Source organism: Loxodonta africana, chromosome 17 (genome assembly GCF_030014295.1).
Source record: "Loxodonta africana isolate mLoxAfr1 chromosome 17, mLoxAfr1.hap2, whole genome shotgun sequence".
Lineage (NCBI taxonomy): Eukaryota > Metazoa > Chordata > Mammalia > Proboscidea > Elephantidae > Loxodonta > Loxodonta africana.
Window position 1 is genome coordinate 65,868,419 of NC_087358.1, and position 19,331 is coordinate 65,887,749.

Sequence of the window (19,331 nt, forward strand, 5' to 3'; positions counted from 1 at the left end):
TAACAACAGATACATAGACCAATGGAATAGAACTGAAAGTCCAGAGATAAGCCTACACATTTATGGTCAACTGACTTTTGACAAGGGTGCTAAGTCCATCTGATGGGGAAAGATGGGCCTTGTTAATAAATGGTGCTGGGAAAATTAGATTTCCACATATAGAAAAATGAAACAGGATCCATGCCTCACACCATATACAAAAACAAATTCAAAACATATTGAAGACCCAAGGGTGCAAATTAAAACCACAAAATTCGTAGGAGAACAAGCGAAGACATCTAGAACATCTTAAAAAGCTAAAATCATAACCTATTTAAATGTTAACATATTAGGTCTTCAAAACAGTCTCTCCTCAATAAAAATAAATTCCCATAAAATGATATCGCAGACAGCATGGAATTCTGCTGTCTTAAGCATTAACTTTTATAACATTATTATAAAAAGCAACCTATATACCCAAAAACCCAGTGCCGCCAAGTCGATAACCTATACACATTCTCTAAAAAGACCTATTGTCAAAACAAGTAAATACTGGCTTAATAACTTGGTTTTAAAGCAAATATTTTATTAACTGTGAAATTAATAACTAAAAAGATCTTGTCAATCTCTATTGATAAGATTCTCTTCAAAGTAGAAAATCTGATCAAATATATGGCTGTATTTCTGATTTTAGATAAATTACAAAAGTGATCTTCTAACAGTATGTAAACAATTCAAAGTCAAAGTTCACGATTACCTTCTATAATTGCTGCTGTAGCCTTTACCACGGGGTGAAGGACCATGTACGAATCTGCACGTGTTTCCATAGAGGCAGTTGCCAGTCTTCAGCCAATTACGACACTGTGTCTAAGAAAGACATTACTATTTAAATTTCATTTTTATTTCTTTAAAAAAAAAAAAAAAAATGCTAATGGGACAAAATTAAAACAAATGCTATAAAACTTCCAGTTAACCTGAAATACATTACAAATAAAACAACCGAAGGAAATGTGAAAACCCCATAAACCCTTTCACTCCTTTTTACAAAACTTTTTTAATTTTCTGATCAATAACCCTACAATAAAGCAACTTATTCACTTTTTTTTTTTTAATTCACTTTTATGATCCAAATCAGTATTTTCATGATCATACTCCAAGAGTACTCCTGGGGCTGCACTAGTGACAACTCACCTCTGCTGTACTGCCAGTGCTGGGTCCAAGCCTTTCAAATACACTGGGTCTTCGGGATGTGCTATCAGATATGGTCTTGGTATTTTCCACTGTGACCTTCCTTCTAATTTTTGACATTTTGGACTACTTTAACCAAAACAGAGAGAGACAAATAAGTAAAATTATTCAGTTTTGAATAACTAAGCCCTTAATTTACAAAAAAAAAAAAAAAACCGTTGCCGTGGAGTCAACTCTGACTCATAGTGACCCTACAGGACAGGGTAGAACTGCCCCATGGAGTTTCCGAAGAGCACCTGGCGGATTCAAACTGCTGACTTTTTGCTTAGCAGCTGTAGCACCTAACCACTATGCCACCAGGGCTTCCCCATACCTTACAAGTAGATAAAATTATTATACCATAAAGTTACAAAGTATTTTCCTCGAGAAAAAAGGACATAGGAGATGTCACAGATAAACAGAAGGATATTTTATGACATGTTTTATAAATGCACCTATAACAACTTGAAATCTGCAGGGTGAACAAGATTCCACTTATACAGTAAAGTTTTCATTCTACATTCAACCTCAGACAATACACTATAAGATGTTTAGAAGTTGTTTATAAAAGTCTTTCAAAATTTATTAACTCTATTCTTAAGTAAAAGTTAGCCTATCAATCTCCATTAACCAGTTAACTAGAAAAGAGTGCTATGTCAAAGAAAATGGGAAAATGAAATCAGGTGGGAATTTTACTGATGGCCGAAATGATGACTTACGCAATTTAAGTGACAACATTAATAACTGAAAAATCAGCTTGGGAGAAAATGAGTGCTATTTAAACATTTTCTTTGTCTTACAGAGGTCACAAAGAAATGCAATTTAATCAAGGTGTTTATTTTCCAGTAATAGGAAAAAAATCACTCTCAATGTTGATAAAATGATTTCCTTTCAAAATAAGACAGACTGTGGGACTAGAAAATGTCAAGGCGTTTCTACAGTGTGTGCAACAGTGACATAAAAGTCAAAGGTGCTAATAAACGGTATTTTAGCATATTAATGACAAGAAAACAGTATAAATATCAAAAGAGTAAATAAAATACACCAAAAACCAAAATTACAATAGACCAAGATATAAACTAGAGAGTACACTACAGTGGGATATGGGTAGGAACTGCCTAAGAGAAAGAGAAAAGACCTAATTATATAACACTACATACAATCTGAAATCTTAGTTCAAGACTAATTAGTAGCAAAAAATTAACAGAATGAACCATGGCAGCTGAGGAACTAAAACCTCCATTTTATACAGAACAGTCTCTATAAAGATCACAAATGCTATTTTATATGATTTCAAGGCTAAGGTATAACACTGAAAAAAAATTAAATCATAGTTTATAAAACAAAATTTGAAAAAACAGTTATAAACAATGCTTACACGTCTTTTATAAAGGATCTAAAGAATAAAGATATTTGAAACATCAACAAAGATGATAAACCAAAAAGAAGAAAATATGAAATGATACAATATGGTTGCACCAGCAAACTTTATATTCTTTTTATATTTTAATAGAAAATATAATTATTATTTTAATGCAACAATAATTTTTAATGATTCAAATAAGTTAGAAAATTACTTTAATTACAATGAAAAAAAATAGTGTAGAGTGTCCTATAAATGAACGAGAGTTGCTATAACATAAGATCACTACTCTCCAAGCATGGAGCTATACAGCCAACCCCGTGATGGCAGCGTTGGAGGCTAACGTTTGGGTTAACATGTCTGAGCCTCGTTCTCAGCCTGAACATGCACTGACAGCAGAAGAGGTGCTACAGTGTCACGTGTCCATTAGATTTTTGAACAGAAAGAACTGAAAGCCAAGATCTTCCACAAAATGTACAACTCTGGTTAATTTGTATTTGAGCAGGATTCAATAACCAGAAATACATGTGTCACAAAGTACGTAGGAAAAGTTAGAAAAACAAAATTTTAATGTTTCATTTTAAATCTCTACAAATTTTAGATATTGCGGATATACATTGTAATTCTAGCCATTAATTCAATTCTAAAAACATTTATTAATAAATTAAAAATTGAACAGGTTTCAAAAGTTTCTTATTAACCCCAAATTCTCGTAAAAAGACCAGACTTAACAGTCTGACTGAGACTAGAAGCACCCTGGTGGTCATGGTCCCCAGACCTTCTGTTAGCCCAATATAGGAACCATTCTCAGAGCCAACTCTTCAGACACAGACTGGCCTGGACAGTGGGAGAGAAAATGATACCGGTGAAGAATGAGCTTCTTGGATCAAGTACACACATAAGACTATGTTGGCATCTCCTGTCTGGAGGGGAGATGAGAGAGCATAAGGGCTCAAAAGCTGACCGAATGGACACAAAAAGAGAGAGTGCAGCGAAGGAGTGTGCTGTCTCATTAGGAGGAGAGCAATAAGGAGTATATAGCAGGGTGTATACAAATTTTTGTATGAGAGTCTGACTTGATTTGTACACTTCACTTAAAGCACAATAAAAAAAAAAAAGTTTCTTATTAGCTAGTTATCTGAAACTTGGAAAACAGGCACACCATCCACCACATTGCCTCAAAGAGACTAATGCTAACCTTACATCTTTCCCTCCACTACCAATGGAAATAGTTAGTTCTGCGCCCCCACAGCCCTACTCCCGACACACCTTTACTCCCAACACACATACCTCCAAAAAAAATCAAGGGTGGTGGTTTCTCCAGTCAGAGTAACAGTTATTTGTCTTTGTACTTAAAACACTGGTCATCTATCATCTTCTCGCTTGCTTTTCTGAGGGCCTCAGGTATTAACCCCACTGCTTCTCTGCCCGTTCTGTCACCTGTTGCTCCGATCAGCACCCCTCCCCTGATCTACTGCTGGAAAGCACGGTCTCATAGTCTGGCTCCAATCTTAGATCCCTGATGTAAGCTTGGAAGATTTCAAAGCAATCTGACTGCTATGTCAAAGGCAATCAAGTGAGGACTGACAATCCAAGACCACACCTCTCCACCTACATTTGACATCAATAAAGATACTTGCCACAGAAACAAAGCTACTCTTATAGGTGACATCAAGAACTACCCAAGATTCACCTACAAAGTGATTATCCCAGGAATTTTATTTCCAGCTACTGCTGAGTCTTCCAAGTTAGGGAAGAACTGCAACGAACTAAAGACGTACTCTCCTTTTTTTCTGCGTTCAACAGTGTCAGACCATGCCCTGAAATGGCACTGCATCCAGGTACCAGCTCTAAGTTAGAGAGAGGTCCTAGTTACGGAGGGGAAAAAAAAAGAATCTGAGGCAAAGAGGTAAACGGAAAAATTGACATTTTCTAACTAAAAAGGAGTTAGATGAGTTCTGATCATCCATCTAGGAAATTCTATCTCTACTGACAATTCAGCAATAAAAAGTTAACAAAAATATTACTACAGAAACATAATATTCACAATTTTGGATAAGTAAAATGGTTTTTGTGTGAAAGAAAACAATACGTAACTTTTTCAAACTCCCATTTATGTAAATGTACACAATCTACAATACACTAAAGAAACTTTCTCTTACATATATTAATTTAAAATTACACTGCCATCTCATGTGACTTAACTAGAACTTTAAATTCTACTTAAAAATTTAGGTTCACAATGGAAGATAAATATCAGAAAAGAATAAAAAGTAAATGTGACTGGGGAAAAAATTTTTTTGATTAATATCTGAACAGCCTTCAATAAGTAAATGTTTCAAACTATATGGGAAAAGTTAAAAACAATACAACAAAAAAAAAATTAATGCCAAAGTCTTTTCTATCACACAGATTATAAATTTAGGTTACACCAAAAACGTACTAATTTAGTTAACTCTTCTTTAAAGCTGTTCTCCATTTTTGTTTTCAAATTCATCGCTCTGTCCGATATTCTCTGGTTTAAGTTACCCTTACACTATCACATCATCATTTCTTTCCCAAACAGCAGCACTACTACAGCCAGAGTAACACTGGTGAAAGTCCATTTAGTCATTTTTCTATTTTTTCCCTTGCAGATATATAAATATCTGAAGTTTTCCTTATCGCTTTTAAATTAAAGAATAACTGTGGGAATAAAGCTTAAATCTACTAAAGACGCAGGAAAAGGGAATCTTAATAATTGGGAAATTATATTATCACAATCTACTCAAAGCTGCACACTATAAATATTGCTGAAAAAGTTGAAAAATACAGGGGCCTCTTCTCTGAGTAATTAATTAAACCTGAAGCCTAATGACTAAAATCTTGTCAGTAAAATATGTATCAGTTCTAGTATCTTCACTGGATCCTTCTGAGGTCTCTCATCTTCTGTAGCGTAAATGAAAGCATAACCCTCTTTAATCTGATCTTCTATTACTTATACGGTAGCAGCGTAATACCAGGGAACTGTCAAATAATTACATAATTAGAACTATATAAATGTATTAATTAGTAGAATAAATCCCTACCCACTGAATTTCTAAGATTTAAAGGCTTATATTAAAAAATAAAACTTTCCCCACATTCATATTTCATGTTTTAAAAGAAAAAATAGCTGTTTATTTGATGCATACTTTTGAAGAATTTATTAAAAAGAACTTTCTAAAACACCCTTCCAGGTTGCTTACCTGTAGACAGAGTAAATCTATTCTTAACTGATCGTGCAACAGAACTGGCACAACTAAGCTGACTACACAGGTATGAGCAAGGCAATACTGCAGCACTGTGCAGAAAATAACTTGTTAAAAAGATTGTGTGTGCACAAAGAACACCCCATCCTGGGAACCACTATGAAGTGACGTAAACAGAACCGCAACACACAGAGCTACAAGAGGAGAAGAGAAGACAGGGTTACATGAACACCAGTTAATACCTCAGCCACTACAAAGTACCTGCTAAAATGCCTCCAACTCTGTATGAGCTGTGGGTTGGGAGTGGGGAATACGGGAAAGACTAACGTCCACTGAAAACTAATTCTCCAAATGGAAGTTAAACAATTTTGCTTTCCCTGTGTAAACACCAATACATATTATAATATAAACTAATACAGATGATTCATTAAAATTTTAATAATTTGGTATAAAAAAGTTAACATAGCATCCACTTGCTGTCTCTTAATATTTTTAATCTGTACTACAGATATGAAAATAAGATGTGCACACATCCTAAAATGTACAATGTGCAATTAGAATTACCAGTAACTAGGACTTCAGTAAAAACAAAAAAACCAAACCACTTGTCATGGAGTCGATTCGGACTCACAGCGACCCTGTCAGAGGCATATACTTGACAAAACTGTATCCTACCAGACGGACACAGTGAAATTTTTAGTTTCATGATGCAACTATTTTTACACACACAAACTGACATTACCTCCATCAATCTTCTTAGTATCTCTCTGAAACTGTCATCTATTATAATCTAAGTATTTCATTAATAACTTCAAAATCAACAGCTCTCCAAAACATTATTGTTTGGACAGTAAAGCCCATGACATCAAGTATCACAGAACTAAAAACACCCAGAAACTGGACCATGCTAACTGGCACCATGCACACAGGGATGGCGCTGCATAAGCATCGGGATTTGCCGCAACAGTATCACGAACTCTGAAAACGCGAGGCGTGAAGACCTCTTCCAAACTTTCTAAATTCCCTCTTTACAAATGCAAAAACCTTAAGAGACTCTCGCCCATAATTTTCAAAGTAGTTCAAATTACCTGGAAGCCTTCTAATATAACCGAATAGATTAAGACACTACCTTCCACACGCAAAATCCTACCAACATCATTCAAGTAATAGCAACTCTGAATAATTTGTCAGCCATAAAAATTATATTAACCTATTTAAAAAGAGCGGGGCACTGGTGGCGCAGTGGTTAAGCGTTCGGCTGCTAAGCGAAAGGTCGGCAGTTCCAATCCACCAGCCCCTCCCTGGAAACCCTATGGGGAGTTCTACTCTGTCATACAGGGTCTCTGTGAGTCGGAATCGACTCAAAGGTAACAGGTTTGTTTGCGTTTGTATTTAAAAAGAGGTAATGCTAAACATAAGGTCCCGTCCTTTCATTCTACCTCTCTTTCAATTTGTTTCCCCCGCATATAACTGCCAAGACTAGCACTCCTCAACTCCCAGGCCCTAACTCGGTTTATCACTGCCAGTAAATACAGAACACCAAAAATAACCAAAAGATCCCTTTACCGATTACAGGTCTGGAATGCCCAAAGAAAAAAACCCGAAATCTAAGACCTTATTCCGGCACCCCTCCATTGCATACAAACGCGAATTCTGCTCAAGGGTTCCCGTGCCCACCTCAAATGTCAGTCACAGTCTTTTGCCTGAGTCGACCTGTCCCCTAGACAGACTCGCCACAATCAGAGCGAGGGAGACATACGAGGCCTGAGCACAGGGAGTGACTGAAGATTCAGGGGCAGGATGCTCAAGGGGAGCACGAAATACCAGTGTGACCCAAGTGGGCATGGTGGGCGACTCCGGGCCTCCCCAGCTCGCCCAACGCCTTTCCTCAAATACCCACACGAAGTCACAGAACCCTTACCTCCACCCCCAGCTCTCCTCGCAAACGCAGACCCGAGGCACCCACACTGCCGCTGCTCGCAGGAGCGGGGAAGGAGACCTTCCGCCCCGCGCCTTGGCCCCGGGAGGACCACAAAGAGGAGGTGCGCGCGCGGCTCCCGGAAACCGCTCCTCGGAGGCTCAGGGGGCCCCGGGGAGACTGAGAAACAGAACCCGCCTGCCGCTTCGCCAGGGTCCGGCGAGAACGGGGCGTGGGAAGAAAAAGAAGGAAGAGAAAATGGACAGCTCCAAAAAAAAACTACCAGGCCGCTAGGGCGATCGACTCAAAAAGCCGCCGGAAGTCAGGAGACCGTCCTGTTCCTCTGTAAACGAGCCAGCTTCCGGCCGCCAGGTTAGTCGTCAGAGCGCAGACCCCGCCCCTTTCCTCGTACGTTGCGTCGACGCTGAGGAGCGAGAGTATTAGCGAGAGGTGAACTCCTGAATATGTTCTTTGTGGAAGGAAACTTGGACTCGCGGGGGACTTTTTTGATTCCCAATTAAAAGTGAACTTAAGAGAATTTCCCCATTCATTACATAATTTCTTACAATAAACAACTATTTTAGGTGTGCAAAATGCTACGTGTATTGAAAGTAACTACAGCCATTCATTTGTTCAAGAATGCTTATTGAGACTCTGAGCTGGACCAGACCTGGCGAATGTCCTGTTTTTGAACCCGTCTCCTTTGTAGCCCATCGCCTATTACTGTGGAGCAAACGGATGCAGGGTTATGTTTTTAAAGGCGCAAACAAGTTTACTGAAAATGTGAAACAAAAATCTTTCATTTACTCCCGACGGTCTTTCCTTTTGTTGCTTAGGGTCTCAAAGCTTTAACCAATGATTTGTATGATACAATTTATTAAAATTGTTTGGTTAGTGAAACATCCTGAATCAAAGTAAAAAAAAAATAAAATCAGGACGTAGCCCCTTTAAAAAAAAAAAAGTGAAAAGAAACGTGAACTCTTAATTTCAAGGTAGCATTTTATTCTTTAACAAAATCAAGAAATGGGAAAACCTGGTAACAAAACACTCGATAAAACTTAAAAAGAAGGTGGCACAATTACTTGGTCATGCCGGAATCAATAAATTAAAATATGGGAGCAGAATAATAAAATCAAGGGCATTAAACATTCCTGATGACATGCCAGACTATTTTAGAGACAGCCGCAAGAGCTTCTTTGCAAGTTGGCTTGATGAAACGTTCAGGCAGCAAGAATCCGTATCTTCCTGTATCTCGAAGTTCAATTGTAAATGAGTATTTGATGCCCAAGTCATAAATCCAGTCTTGCGAAACTCCAGGAGCTTGATCTACAAGAAGAAAATGCTTTTTAGAAACAAATACTTTAAAATGATTAACAAAATTTGTTTTCCTATTTCTGATAAAAGCTTTACTTGTCTTTGATTATTAAGTAACCTAAGTTACTTGTAGAAAATGGAGATTGAGGGGAAAAACGTTAAGGAATAAGGTAAAAACCACATATTACCAAACCAAACCCATAAGGACCCTAAAGGACAGAGTAGAACTTCCCCATAGGGTTTCTAAAGCTAAAATCTCTAGGGAAGCTGACTGCCACATCTTCTACCCTAAGAGTAGCTGCTGGGTTCCAACTGCCAACCTTTGAATTAGCAGCCTAATGCTTAAACACTGTACCGCCAAGGCTCCTTATAACCCTGCCAAGGAGTGATTAAGAAGGAAAAAAAAAAAAAAAAAACACATTGCCATGGAGTCAATTCTGAAGCATGGCAACCCCATGTGTTAACAGAGTAGAATTTTTCCAAGGGCGTATTCTTGGCTGCAATCTCTGGGGAAGCAAATGGCCAGGACTTTCTTTCATGACCCTGTTGGATGGGTTCCAACGCCTGACCTTCAGGTCAGTAGCTGATTTCAAACTACTCAGGCCACTCAGCAACTTCCAAGGAATGATAATCACCATTAATGTTACAGCACGTTATCTTTCATTTTTTAGTTCAGGCATTCACGTATTTAAATTTTCCCTACATAAATGGATCACACTATGCAAGCTGCCTTGTAACATTTCTAAATATAACCTATCATGACCATCTTTATGTAGTAATGAGTTCAAATCTGAATTATTATTTTTAATGATTGCATAACATGGCATGATAAAACTGGATATAATTGATTTAAATAATTATTAATTTATTTAAGGGCATTTTGATTTTTTCCAATTTTTAACTAACACAAAGAGCTTTACAATTAATACCCTAATTCATACATGGTTGGTTCTTTATTTCTTTAGAATATTCTTCCCTAGAAATACAATTCCTAGTCTAAGGATATATATATACTTTTTACAATTATGATGCGTATCTCCAAAAAGACTTAAAAGAATTGAACAAATTTATACCTCCATAGGCAGGTCTGAACAGGCTCACGTCCCCTCCCACATCATCCGTGAGAATTATGAATTTCTGGCAATTTGATGGGTGAAAAATATTATCAAATTCTCTTAATTTCTGTTTCTTTCATTACCAGTGAGCTGAATATTTTTAGATTGGAGGAAGGCTTATTAACAACCTGCATTATGCAGATGACACAACCTTACTTGCTGAAAGTGAAGAGGACTTGAAGCACTAACAGATGAAGATCAAAGACTACAGCTTTCAGTATGGATTACACCTCAACATAAAGAAAATAAAACTCCTCACAACTGGACCAATAAGTAACATCCTGATACATGGAAAAAGACTGAAGTCGTCAAGGATTTCATTACACGTGGATCCACAATCAACGCCCATGGAAACAGCAATCAAGAAATGAAAGGACATATGGCCGAATCTACTGCAAAAGACCTCTTTAAAAGTGTTAAAAAGCAAAGATATCACTTTTAGGACTAAGGTGCACCTCACCCAAGCCATTGTATTTTCAATTGCCTTATATGCATGTGAAAGCTGGACAATGAATAAGGAAGACTGTAGAATTAATCCCTTTGAATTATGGTGTTGGCAAAGAATACTAAATATACCAAGGACTGCCAGAACAATGAACAAATCTGTCTTGGAAAAAGCTTAGCCAGAATGTTAGTTGTTAGTTGCCCTTCCGTTGATTCTGACCCATGGTGACATCACATGTGCAGAGCAGAACTGCTCCATAGGGTTTCCAAGGCTGTGACTTTTCAGAAGCACATCACCAGGCCTGTCTTCCAAAGAGCCTGTGAGTGGGTTTTAACTGCCAGTCTTTGGGCAGTGGTCGAACACTTAACTGTTTGTACCACCTAGGGACTCCCTCAATAAATATCTTCCAGCAGAAATTAATTTAAAATATTTGTTGAGTTTTCCACATACCTAGGTCCTGTCAGTGTGATATATGCACAACATTCAAATATAGTGTTATGAGCTATGCTCTTATACAGGCTCTCACGAAAAAGTATCTAATGTAAATGCTACTCCCTAGATTTGTATAGTGTACAACCTGGGAAACCTTACATAATGGCCTTGGGCACCTTACACATTCTTTTCACGCTTACGACCTTTTCTATTTCACTCAACATGCATGATGCCAATTCCCATAATCGCTACAGAGGAAGCATAATTTCTTAAATATCATTTCAACTTTTTTAGTATATTAACTGTATTCAGCACTGTCCTATTACGCTTCTGTTTCTAATGTTTATAACCAGTCATTTTACATGTGACTTTGTTAGAAAGATTCCATTTTGAAGAGCTAAATCCATACAGAAAAAGTAAACACATAGATTTCTTTAATACTTCACAATTCTCCAAGAATTTAAAAAGCAATACTTACATAAACTTTCTGAGCCACTGCCATGCATATACTTGATATTTTTATTAATACTCTCAATAGCACGGACAGCTTCACTGGCCACTTGAGACTGGAAGCAATAGAACATGAGATTTCAGTTAATGTTAAGCTTTGAAACAGGACAGAAGTTTCTACAAGACAATCATGCATTAATTGAATCAAACAATTTATGTGAAAAAACTGTATTTATCCAAAAGGTAAATTAAAAAAAAAATTTAACCAAAACAATTGCTTTTGCTTCCTGGAAATCATAATTGGGTGCCTAAAATTTTTACTTAGTTTACAGGAAAAAAAAAATCTCACACACGAATTTTCAGGAATTCATTTATTACATAAATTGAAGTATAACTACGATTCAAAGGCAAACAATTTAGAGTTCTTATGATACTAGACAAAATTATCACCAAAGTTTAAATCCAGCTTCTCTAATGAATACATATCTACACATGTCTGATTCTCTTCTCATCCTTCCTACAAACTCTATTTTATTTTTGTATAAAATACCTAATAACTTTCAAAGACGCTTCATCTAAAAATGATATGTCCTACGCTTCCCTCCTTTGGAGCAGAGTAATAACCCAGGCCCCTACTCAACTACATTTGGCTATAGATGACCCAGATCTTTCCTGAAGTTGGAACTAGCTTCACGATATTCAGTGTTGTCCTCTAAAAAACCCAGAGAAGCAGCAGTGGATATTATTTCCTGTCTTCCCATTGTTTAAAGAAAAAAAAAATGTTTTCATAGAAACCCACTGTCTACAGAATAAAATACAAATTGATTCTGGTATTCAAACCCCTTTACAACCTAGATTCATCTACTCCCTCCTCTGGGGAACGCCAGCTTCTCAGCTTAGAACGTCCTCCCTTTCCATAAGCCAATAGAAATCCTATCTTTTCCAATTCCAATCCCTAACGGAAATTGTATCTGTTCTCTGAAGTCATTAAAACAAAAAATCAAACCCATTGCTGTCAAGTGACCTTACAGGACAAGGCAGAAATGTCCCATAGGGTTTCCAAGGAACAGCTAGAGGATTTGAACTGCTGATCTTTTGGTTAGCAGACAAGCTCTCAACCACTGTGCCACCAGGGCTCATTGAAGTCAATAAACCAAAATAATAAACCCGTTGACATCAAGTCAGTTCCGACTCATGGCGACTGTACAGGACAGATTAGAATTGCCCCATAGGGTTTCCAAGGAGCACCTGATGGATTTGAACTGCCAACCGTTTGTTAATAATAGACTGTAAGTTCCACAAGGAGAGGGACTACATTATTCCCTCCTTTATCTCGGTGTTTCCTCCTCAGTTGATGAGGAAAACCCCTCCTATTCCAGTCTTAAATGAGTTTACTGTCTGTACTACTTATTTAGTAGCTACTAAATGGCAGTATAAAGTCCCGGGTGATGCAAATGGCTTGCGATTGAATGGCAACCGGAAGGTTGGCAGTTTGAACTCACCCAGAGGCACCACAGAAGAAAAGACCCAGTGACCTGCTTCTGTAAAGATTAAGCCAAGAAAACCCTATGGAGCAGTTCTGCTCTGTAACACATGGGGTTACCATGAGTTACAATCAACTTGATGGCTTAAGACAACAGCAATGTCTTATGGTGTCTTTGGAGTCCTTGAGTGGTACAAAAGATTATCTCATGCAGCTGCTAAACAAAGGTTGGAGGTTTGAGTCACCCCAGAGGGGCCTTGAAAGAATGATCGGGTGACCTACTTCTAAAAAAATAGCCATTCTAAACCTACAGAGCACAGTGTTGCCTTAACATACATGCGGTCACCATGAGTTGGAATCCACTCAACTGAAAGCTCCTGTTTTGTTTTGTTTTTTTTTTAATATTGCATCTTAGGGTACAGTTGTTTGCAACATTTGTTAATGGCTGATCTCCATAACTACATCATATTCTCTTAAAGGGCAGGGTCGTTACCTAATGCTTCTCTGAATGTCTACTGAGCACAGTATTTTACACATAATAACTCTCAGCAAATACTGGTGATAACATTAATCCAAAGTAAGGTAAAATAAGACTATATTTCCAAATATTGATAAATATGCTTTCATTTCTTCAAAGATACTACCAATAAAGGAACTTTTCTTAAAAGTTTTCCTTTGAAAAGGAAAAAGAATTGCACGTATCATGTATGCTAACATTCCAAATGGGTTATTTTCAGAGAATGAAAGTAACGTTCTACTTATCATCAACCACTGCCAACCCCCCGACCCCCCCCGCCCACCGTAGCTGCATTTTATTCTGCTACAAGAGCCAGGATGAAATGAGTCAGTAAGAAGCAAGCTACTACGTAAAGATCAGACCTTGGTCAAGAATTGGGCTGTTCCTATAACACTTCCTGTTGTCTGCAAAGCCTCTGGGATGAAGTCTTTGCTAAACCCAGTTGTAATCCATCAAGAATCCTTGCATGGAAGCACCCTGTGCCATCAATCCAAACACAGAGCATCTGGGGCCAACAATCGATGAGGGGGAATAGACTGCACGGGTCCTCTTTGAGCTTCCTGCATTGACCACTACACTCCAAAAAACAGGCTCTTGCATCACTGCTGAAATTGGAGGTGCTTTAATAGGACCAGGAGTCCTGGATGGTGCAGGCACTTAAGCTCTTGACTACTAACTGAAACACTGGTGGTTCAAACACACCCAGAGGCACCTCGGAAGAAAGGCCCGGTGATCTGCTCCCAAAAGGTCACAGCCTTGGAAACCTTACGGAGCCCAGTTCTACTCTGTAACACATGGGGTCTCCGTGAGTCAGGACGGACTCCATGGCAAGTGGATTGGATTTTGGTTTGGTGAATAAAACCTAACTCCTAGCGGTTAGGGAGATCAGTTAATCAACTATTCCTGCTGCTAATACAAAATTGATGGTCTATAAGGACAAACAAAATGAAAACAGAAGGTTTTAATTTTCTCTTTTGAAAATGGGGGAAATGGCTCCTCTCCTCCCCTGTTCTATCAAAATTTATGTTAGATAACTTGTAATTGTAAATTCTTTCTCTGGCTCTCTGAAAAATAAATCTAAGGTGTTAACTGGACCTGCTAGCCACCTCTTTGAAGAGTAACTTCAACTTATACTCCCTAACCTTCCTGTTTCCTGGAAGGAGATTAGCATACCTCAGATGACCCAAGCCCCAAATTGCAAACCTACCTCTGGCCAGAAAGATACTTGAAAATTAGCAGTTTTATCCTGAAAACATGAAGGTAACCGGTGGTATGTGCTCAGTTGTATAAAGGGTAACATTTCTTCCTGTCCTTGCTATCTCTTTAGTGGACTGCCTATGATGCATCAGGTTCTGGTTTAATGTTTATTAGAGAATAAAACTTCTATTTTCTCTGCAGGGAGTTTCTGGGTTAGGAGTAGATTTTGTTGTTAATTATATTTCCGAACAGGTGCTACAAGCACCTCTGAGGGAGTAAGATGTGGCAGCCTGCTTCTGTAAACCCTATGGGGGCAGATTTACTCTGTCCTATAGGCTCACTATGAGTGGAAAGGGACTGGTGGCAATGGGTTTGGCGTTTGGTTCCCCAGCCCCAGTTCTTTCAGAATTTCCTTCAGATAAACTCTAATTGCAAATTCTTTCTCTGTGTCTTCGAAAAGTATGTAAATCAAGGATGTTTTCTCAAGGACCTGGGAGACAAGTCTTCTGAAACATAACCTTTAAGGAAGATCACACCCAGTTTCCTTGCAAGAGGCTTAGCATAACTTCAGGTACCCAGCTACAAAGATACTAGAAAATGACCAATTTTATCTTAAACATGAACGTAATGAGTTGTATCCACTCAGCTATGCAACAGGTCAGATTCCTTTCCATCTTTGCGATCTCTTTAGTGCACTGCCTGCGATGCTTCACACTCTGGTTTAATGCTCCTTCAATAATAAACTTTTTCTTTCTCTGTAATTTTTGTGGTCAGGTTTCCTGGGTTAGGAGGAGATTTTGCTTTTAGTAACTTCCCCTCCAACAAATGCCAGTGGGAAAAAGAACTAAGCACCACTTACCAGCTCCTTGTGGTCTTTGCTTTTGCTTCTACTGTAGGAATAAGGAAACACTATGTGTTGAGAGTATGAATGCATGCTGATGTAAGCTTTAATGTGGTTGATATTTTTTCTCAAGAAATCAGCCACTGCCTTCACTTCTGGCTCCGATTCAGGGTAGGGCCCGCAGTAGGTTTCCGAGCACGAGAAACTTGATGCGCCTTTCTCTGTGGAGGAATCGATACAATGGAATTATGAGGTGAGGCACACACTGTTGTAATTTATGATTTCCCTGACAATGTATCCTCCTAATGTCTATGGTGCAACATTTTTAGATAAATGGATCAGGTAAGGCTCTGTATGTAACATATTTCTGATATCCACTACATGTTGTGTATGCTTCTTTTCAAGTAAAATTTTTACATGCCCACATAGCACACACTTCAACGGTCAGTCACAACCTGTCTCCCTTGCTACCTGGGTGCAGCCATCTTGCAAACTTGAGAAGGTGGCCAAGAGAATCTCAGAAATGCCAGCCCTGTCTTCAAACTGCTAGTTATGTGAGAAAAATCTGTTATAAATATTACTTTCCGATACTGGCAGTTTAAAAATTACTGATCAGTACAGCCCATAAAAGAAAAGTTTCAGTCTGGAACTCAGAATATGCAAGTTATACCTTCAGTGCAGGGCCCTGGGCAGCACAAACACTTAAGCGTTTGAGTACTTAACCAAAAGGATGGTGGTTCGAACCCACCCACAGGTGGCTTGGAAGAAAGGTCTGGAGATCTACTTCTGAAAAATCAGCCACTGAAAACTCCATGGAGCACAGTTTTACTCTGACACACCGGGGGTCACCATGACTTGAACTGACTAAAAAACACTTTTTTTTTTTTTTTAACTTTTAGTGCTACTTTTAACTTGCAAAACTGGTTTAGTAAATAAAATTAGATGGTGATATTTGGTGCTAGAGAAATGCTTATTCACTACTTCAGAGATTATGTTCAACATCACTTCAGATGGTAGCCTGTCTTCCAGCATTTCCCCTTTCTGCCCCCAAATACCAGGGATGGAATCCCATGAAAGCACCGAAGGGATCATTTCCCCTTGGAAAAACTGATCACCCAGAATTGGGTTCTCAACTTATGTTCTGCCAATCAGAATCCTTCCACTGATAATCTGAAATCAAGATTAAGATTCTGGTTTCAGTCCAACCGCTCTGTGGAACAAAGGCAATACCACCACCAGCTAACACCCCAAAGAACACATGCTACATGTTGGAAACTCTGCTGAGTGATTTACAGGAAGTATCTCACTGAATCCTCACAACAACCCTGTGAAATAAGCACTGTTGTTTTAGGAGATGCAAACTGCATGCTATGGATGCTAACCGTCCTTCACAAGAAGACATGCCATATTGTTAGGTTAAAAAAAAAAAAAAATTATTTTATTTTATTTTATTTTTTTAGGTACTTAACCTTTTTTTTTTTTTTTAACCTTTATTTCTAATCTTGACTTTGCCATTTAGTAACTATATGGCCTTGGGCAAATATTTTTAAACCTATCTATACCTCAATTTCCTTATCTGCAAAACGGAATAATTAATACATTTGATGGGGATTTACTGAGGATTAAAGGAGACAATCCACATAAGCTGCTTTGCATAGTACCAGGCATCTAGTAAGTGTTCAGTAACTTTGTTGTTGTTGTTTATCGTCATCATCATCATCGACATGTGGATTGGGATCAAAGTCAGAGTTCACGACAGAGTTGAGGAGAGAAAAGATGCCCTCACAGTACAGGCCCAGTTCCAGTCTATTTCTGAGGCCAACTGATCCCTGAACTTGGGTGCCATGGGCTACTCCGTTATTCTTACAAAGCCTGGCTTTCTGAAGTTTGCTTTGGTTTCTTCCTATTATAACTAAACACTAATGTTCGTTTCTTTTTCCCACAAAGTAATGTGTGCAACATCCAAAGCCTTTCCAAGTATTTTATTTATTTTTATTTTTAATCAATACTGTGAATTGACCGATTGTTTTTGATACTTTGGTCACCTTTGAATACTCCTGCCATTTTTCCTGGTACACACAAATTTAAGAGATTACAGATGATATACTAAGGATACGAGTGGGAGACGACACGAGTTGGAGAGAGGGGTGGTGCATCAATATGAACTCTGAAACCAGTTCTGTTCAACAGGAGTATCAGGCAGGCCACATTTGTATTTAAAATTTTCAAGTAGCCACTTCAAAAAAAGCAAAAAAAACTGGCAAAATTAGTTTTAATGAGATAGCTTATTTAAACCTATATGTATAAAATATTATCATTTCAAACGTAATCAATATAAAAATAATTCATGAGATATTTTATGTTACAAATATTCGAAATTGGTATACATTTCACACTTACAGCATATCTCAATTCAGACTAGCTACATGTCAAGAGCTCGATAGCTACATGTGGCCAGTGACTACTGTACTGGACAGCGCAGCCTCAGAGACTCATTCTGTGACTGTCATTCTAGACATTTCAAACATTTAAATGGAAAGGGCCCTGAATTTGAGATTCTGCTTTGCCATTAAGTGGTCATGTTGATTTGGGCAGCCAATTCTTCTCTCTGGGTCTCCTTATCTGATTTCTTATCTGTGGTATGAGTGGCTTGGCCTACCAGGTCCTTTAAAATTCAAGCATTCTTTGAGCTCTAGTCATGGGTTCAAGAACACTATGATCTCATGGTTGCCCCTGGGTGGCGCAAATGGTTAACGCACTGGGCTGCTGACTGAAAGGCTGAAGGTGTTAACTCACATGTGCCTCAGAGGAAATGCCTGGTGATCTATTTCCAGAAAAGCATCCCTTGAGAATCCTATGGAACAGAGTGCTACTCTGACACGCCTGAGGTCACCGTGAATCAGAACAAACTTGACAGTAACTGGTAATATGGTCTCATAGGAAAAAATACAATTTTCCAGTGCATGCTGGCTGCAAGAACTGTGTAGTTTAATGTAAAATTTTAGAAAATGAGTGAAGCTGTCTTAGAAAGTTTGAAACCAGAGTTTGTCACTAACTGTTCTCTCCCCCAACCCTCAATGACACCCCCAATGTACAGATACACAATTTTAATACAGGAGAAGGATAAAATAAAAATAAAAATTAACAAGTCAATTTGATATTTCACTTCCCATTAAAAAGTGAGGTACCCTTTTAGGTCCTTTACGTAAAGGATCATAAAGGCACATTCTGCTTGTCTGGATGCGGAAGAGTTAAGATTCAGTTCTTTCTTCTCGCTGTCTTGCTTACACAGTACTGAAGAGAGGCAGGGGCTCTTGGGAAAAAAGGATTCCTTACATTTCCTTTTTTGTTTTATGCAGGACTCTCCTGCCTATATTTGCTGTTTCTGTTTCTAAAACTCTCATGAAGTGTAATAACACAGCACCATGCCAAAGAGGGAACTGAAATGTTTCTTAGTAACAATAAAAAAATAAAAAATTAAACCCGTTGCCTGTGGAGTCAATTGCAACTCACAGCAACCCCAGATGTTACAAAGTGAAACTGCTTCATAGGGTTTTCTCGGCTGTAAACTTTATGTAAGCAGATCACCAGGCCTTTCTTCTGTGGCACCACTGGGTGGGTTTGAATCACTGATCTTCAGCTTAGTAGTCAACTGCAAACTGCTTGCACTACTCAGGGACCTCTTGATGGACATAACGTGAATGTACTGAATAAAACTGAACACAGAGAAAGCTTGAAGATAAAATAAAAAGTTCCAAAAGTGAACTCACATCTGAAGAGTGATTGTTAAAATCCCTATCTATTCATCTACAGACAGCTA

General features: G+C 38.2%; 2 protein-coding genes across 5 annotated transcripts in view; both read right to left on the reverse strand.

Annotated features, from left to right (window-relative positions):
* Positions 1–7,835, reverse strand: part of ZC3H13 (zinc finger CCCH-type containing 13) — a 137,320-nt gene extending 129,485 nt beyond the window's left edge. The window contains exons 1-3 of one of the 2 annotated variants that reach the window (XM_023551293.2): positions 7,721–7,820; positions 1,171–1,293; positions 737–846 (exon numbers count right to left, since the gene is read on the reverse strand). In XM_023551293.2, the coding sequence (XP_023407061.1) occupies positions 737–846; positions 1,171–1,287 (227 nt within the window). In that variant the 5' untranslated portion in view covers positions 1,288–1,293; positions 7,721–7,820. Of the gene's footprint in view, positions 1–736; positions 847–1,170; positions 1,297–7,720 lie in introns of both variants that reach the window. The other variant, XM_023551292.2, reaches the window with a different exon arrangement.
* Positions 7,836–8,681: 846 nt separating this feature from the next.
* Positions 8,682–19,331, reverse strand: part of CPB2 (carboxypeptidase B2) — a 104,598-nt gene continuing 93,948 nt past the window's right edge. The window contains exons 7-9 of one of the 3 annotated variants that reach the window (XM_064270107.1): positions 15,530–15,732; positions 11,502–11,589; positions 8,682–9,043 (exon numbers count right to left, since the gene is read on the reverse strand). In XM_064270107.1, coding sequence (XP_064126177.1) covers positions 8,859–9,043; positions 11,502–11,589; positions 15,530–15,732 — 476 coding nt within the window. In that variant the 3' untranslated portion in view covers positions 8,682–8,858. The remainder of the gene's footprint in view (positions 9,044–11,501; positions 11,590–15,529; positions 15,733–19,331) is intronic. The other 2 variants (XM_064270106.1, XM_064270105.1) reach the window with 2 other exon arrangements.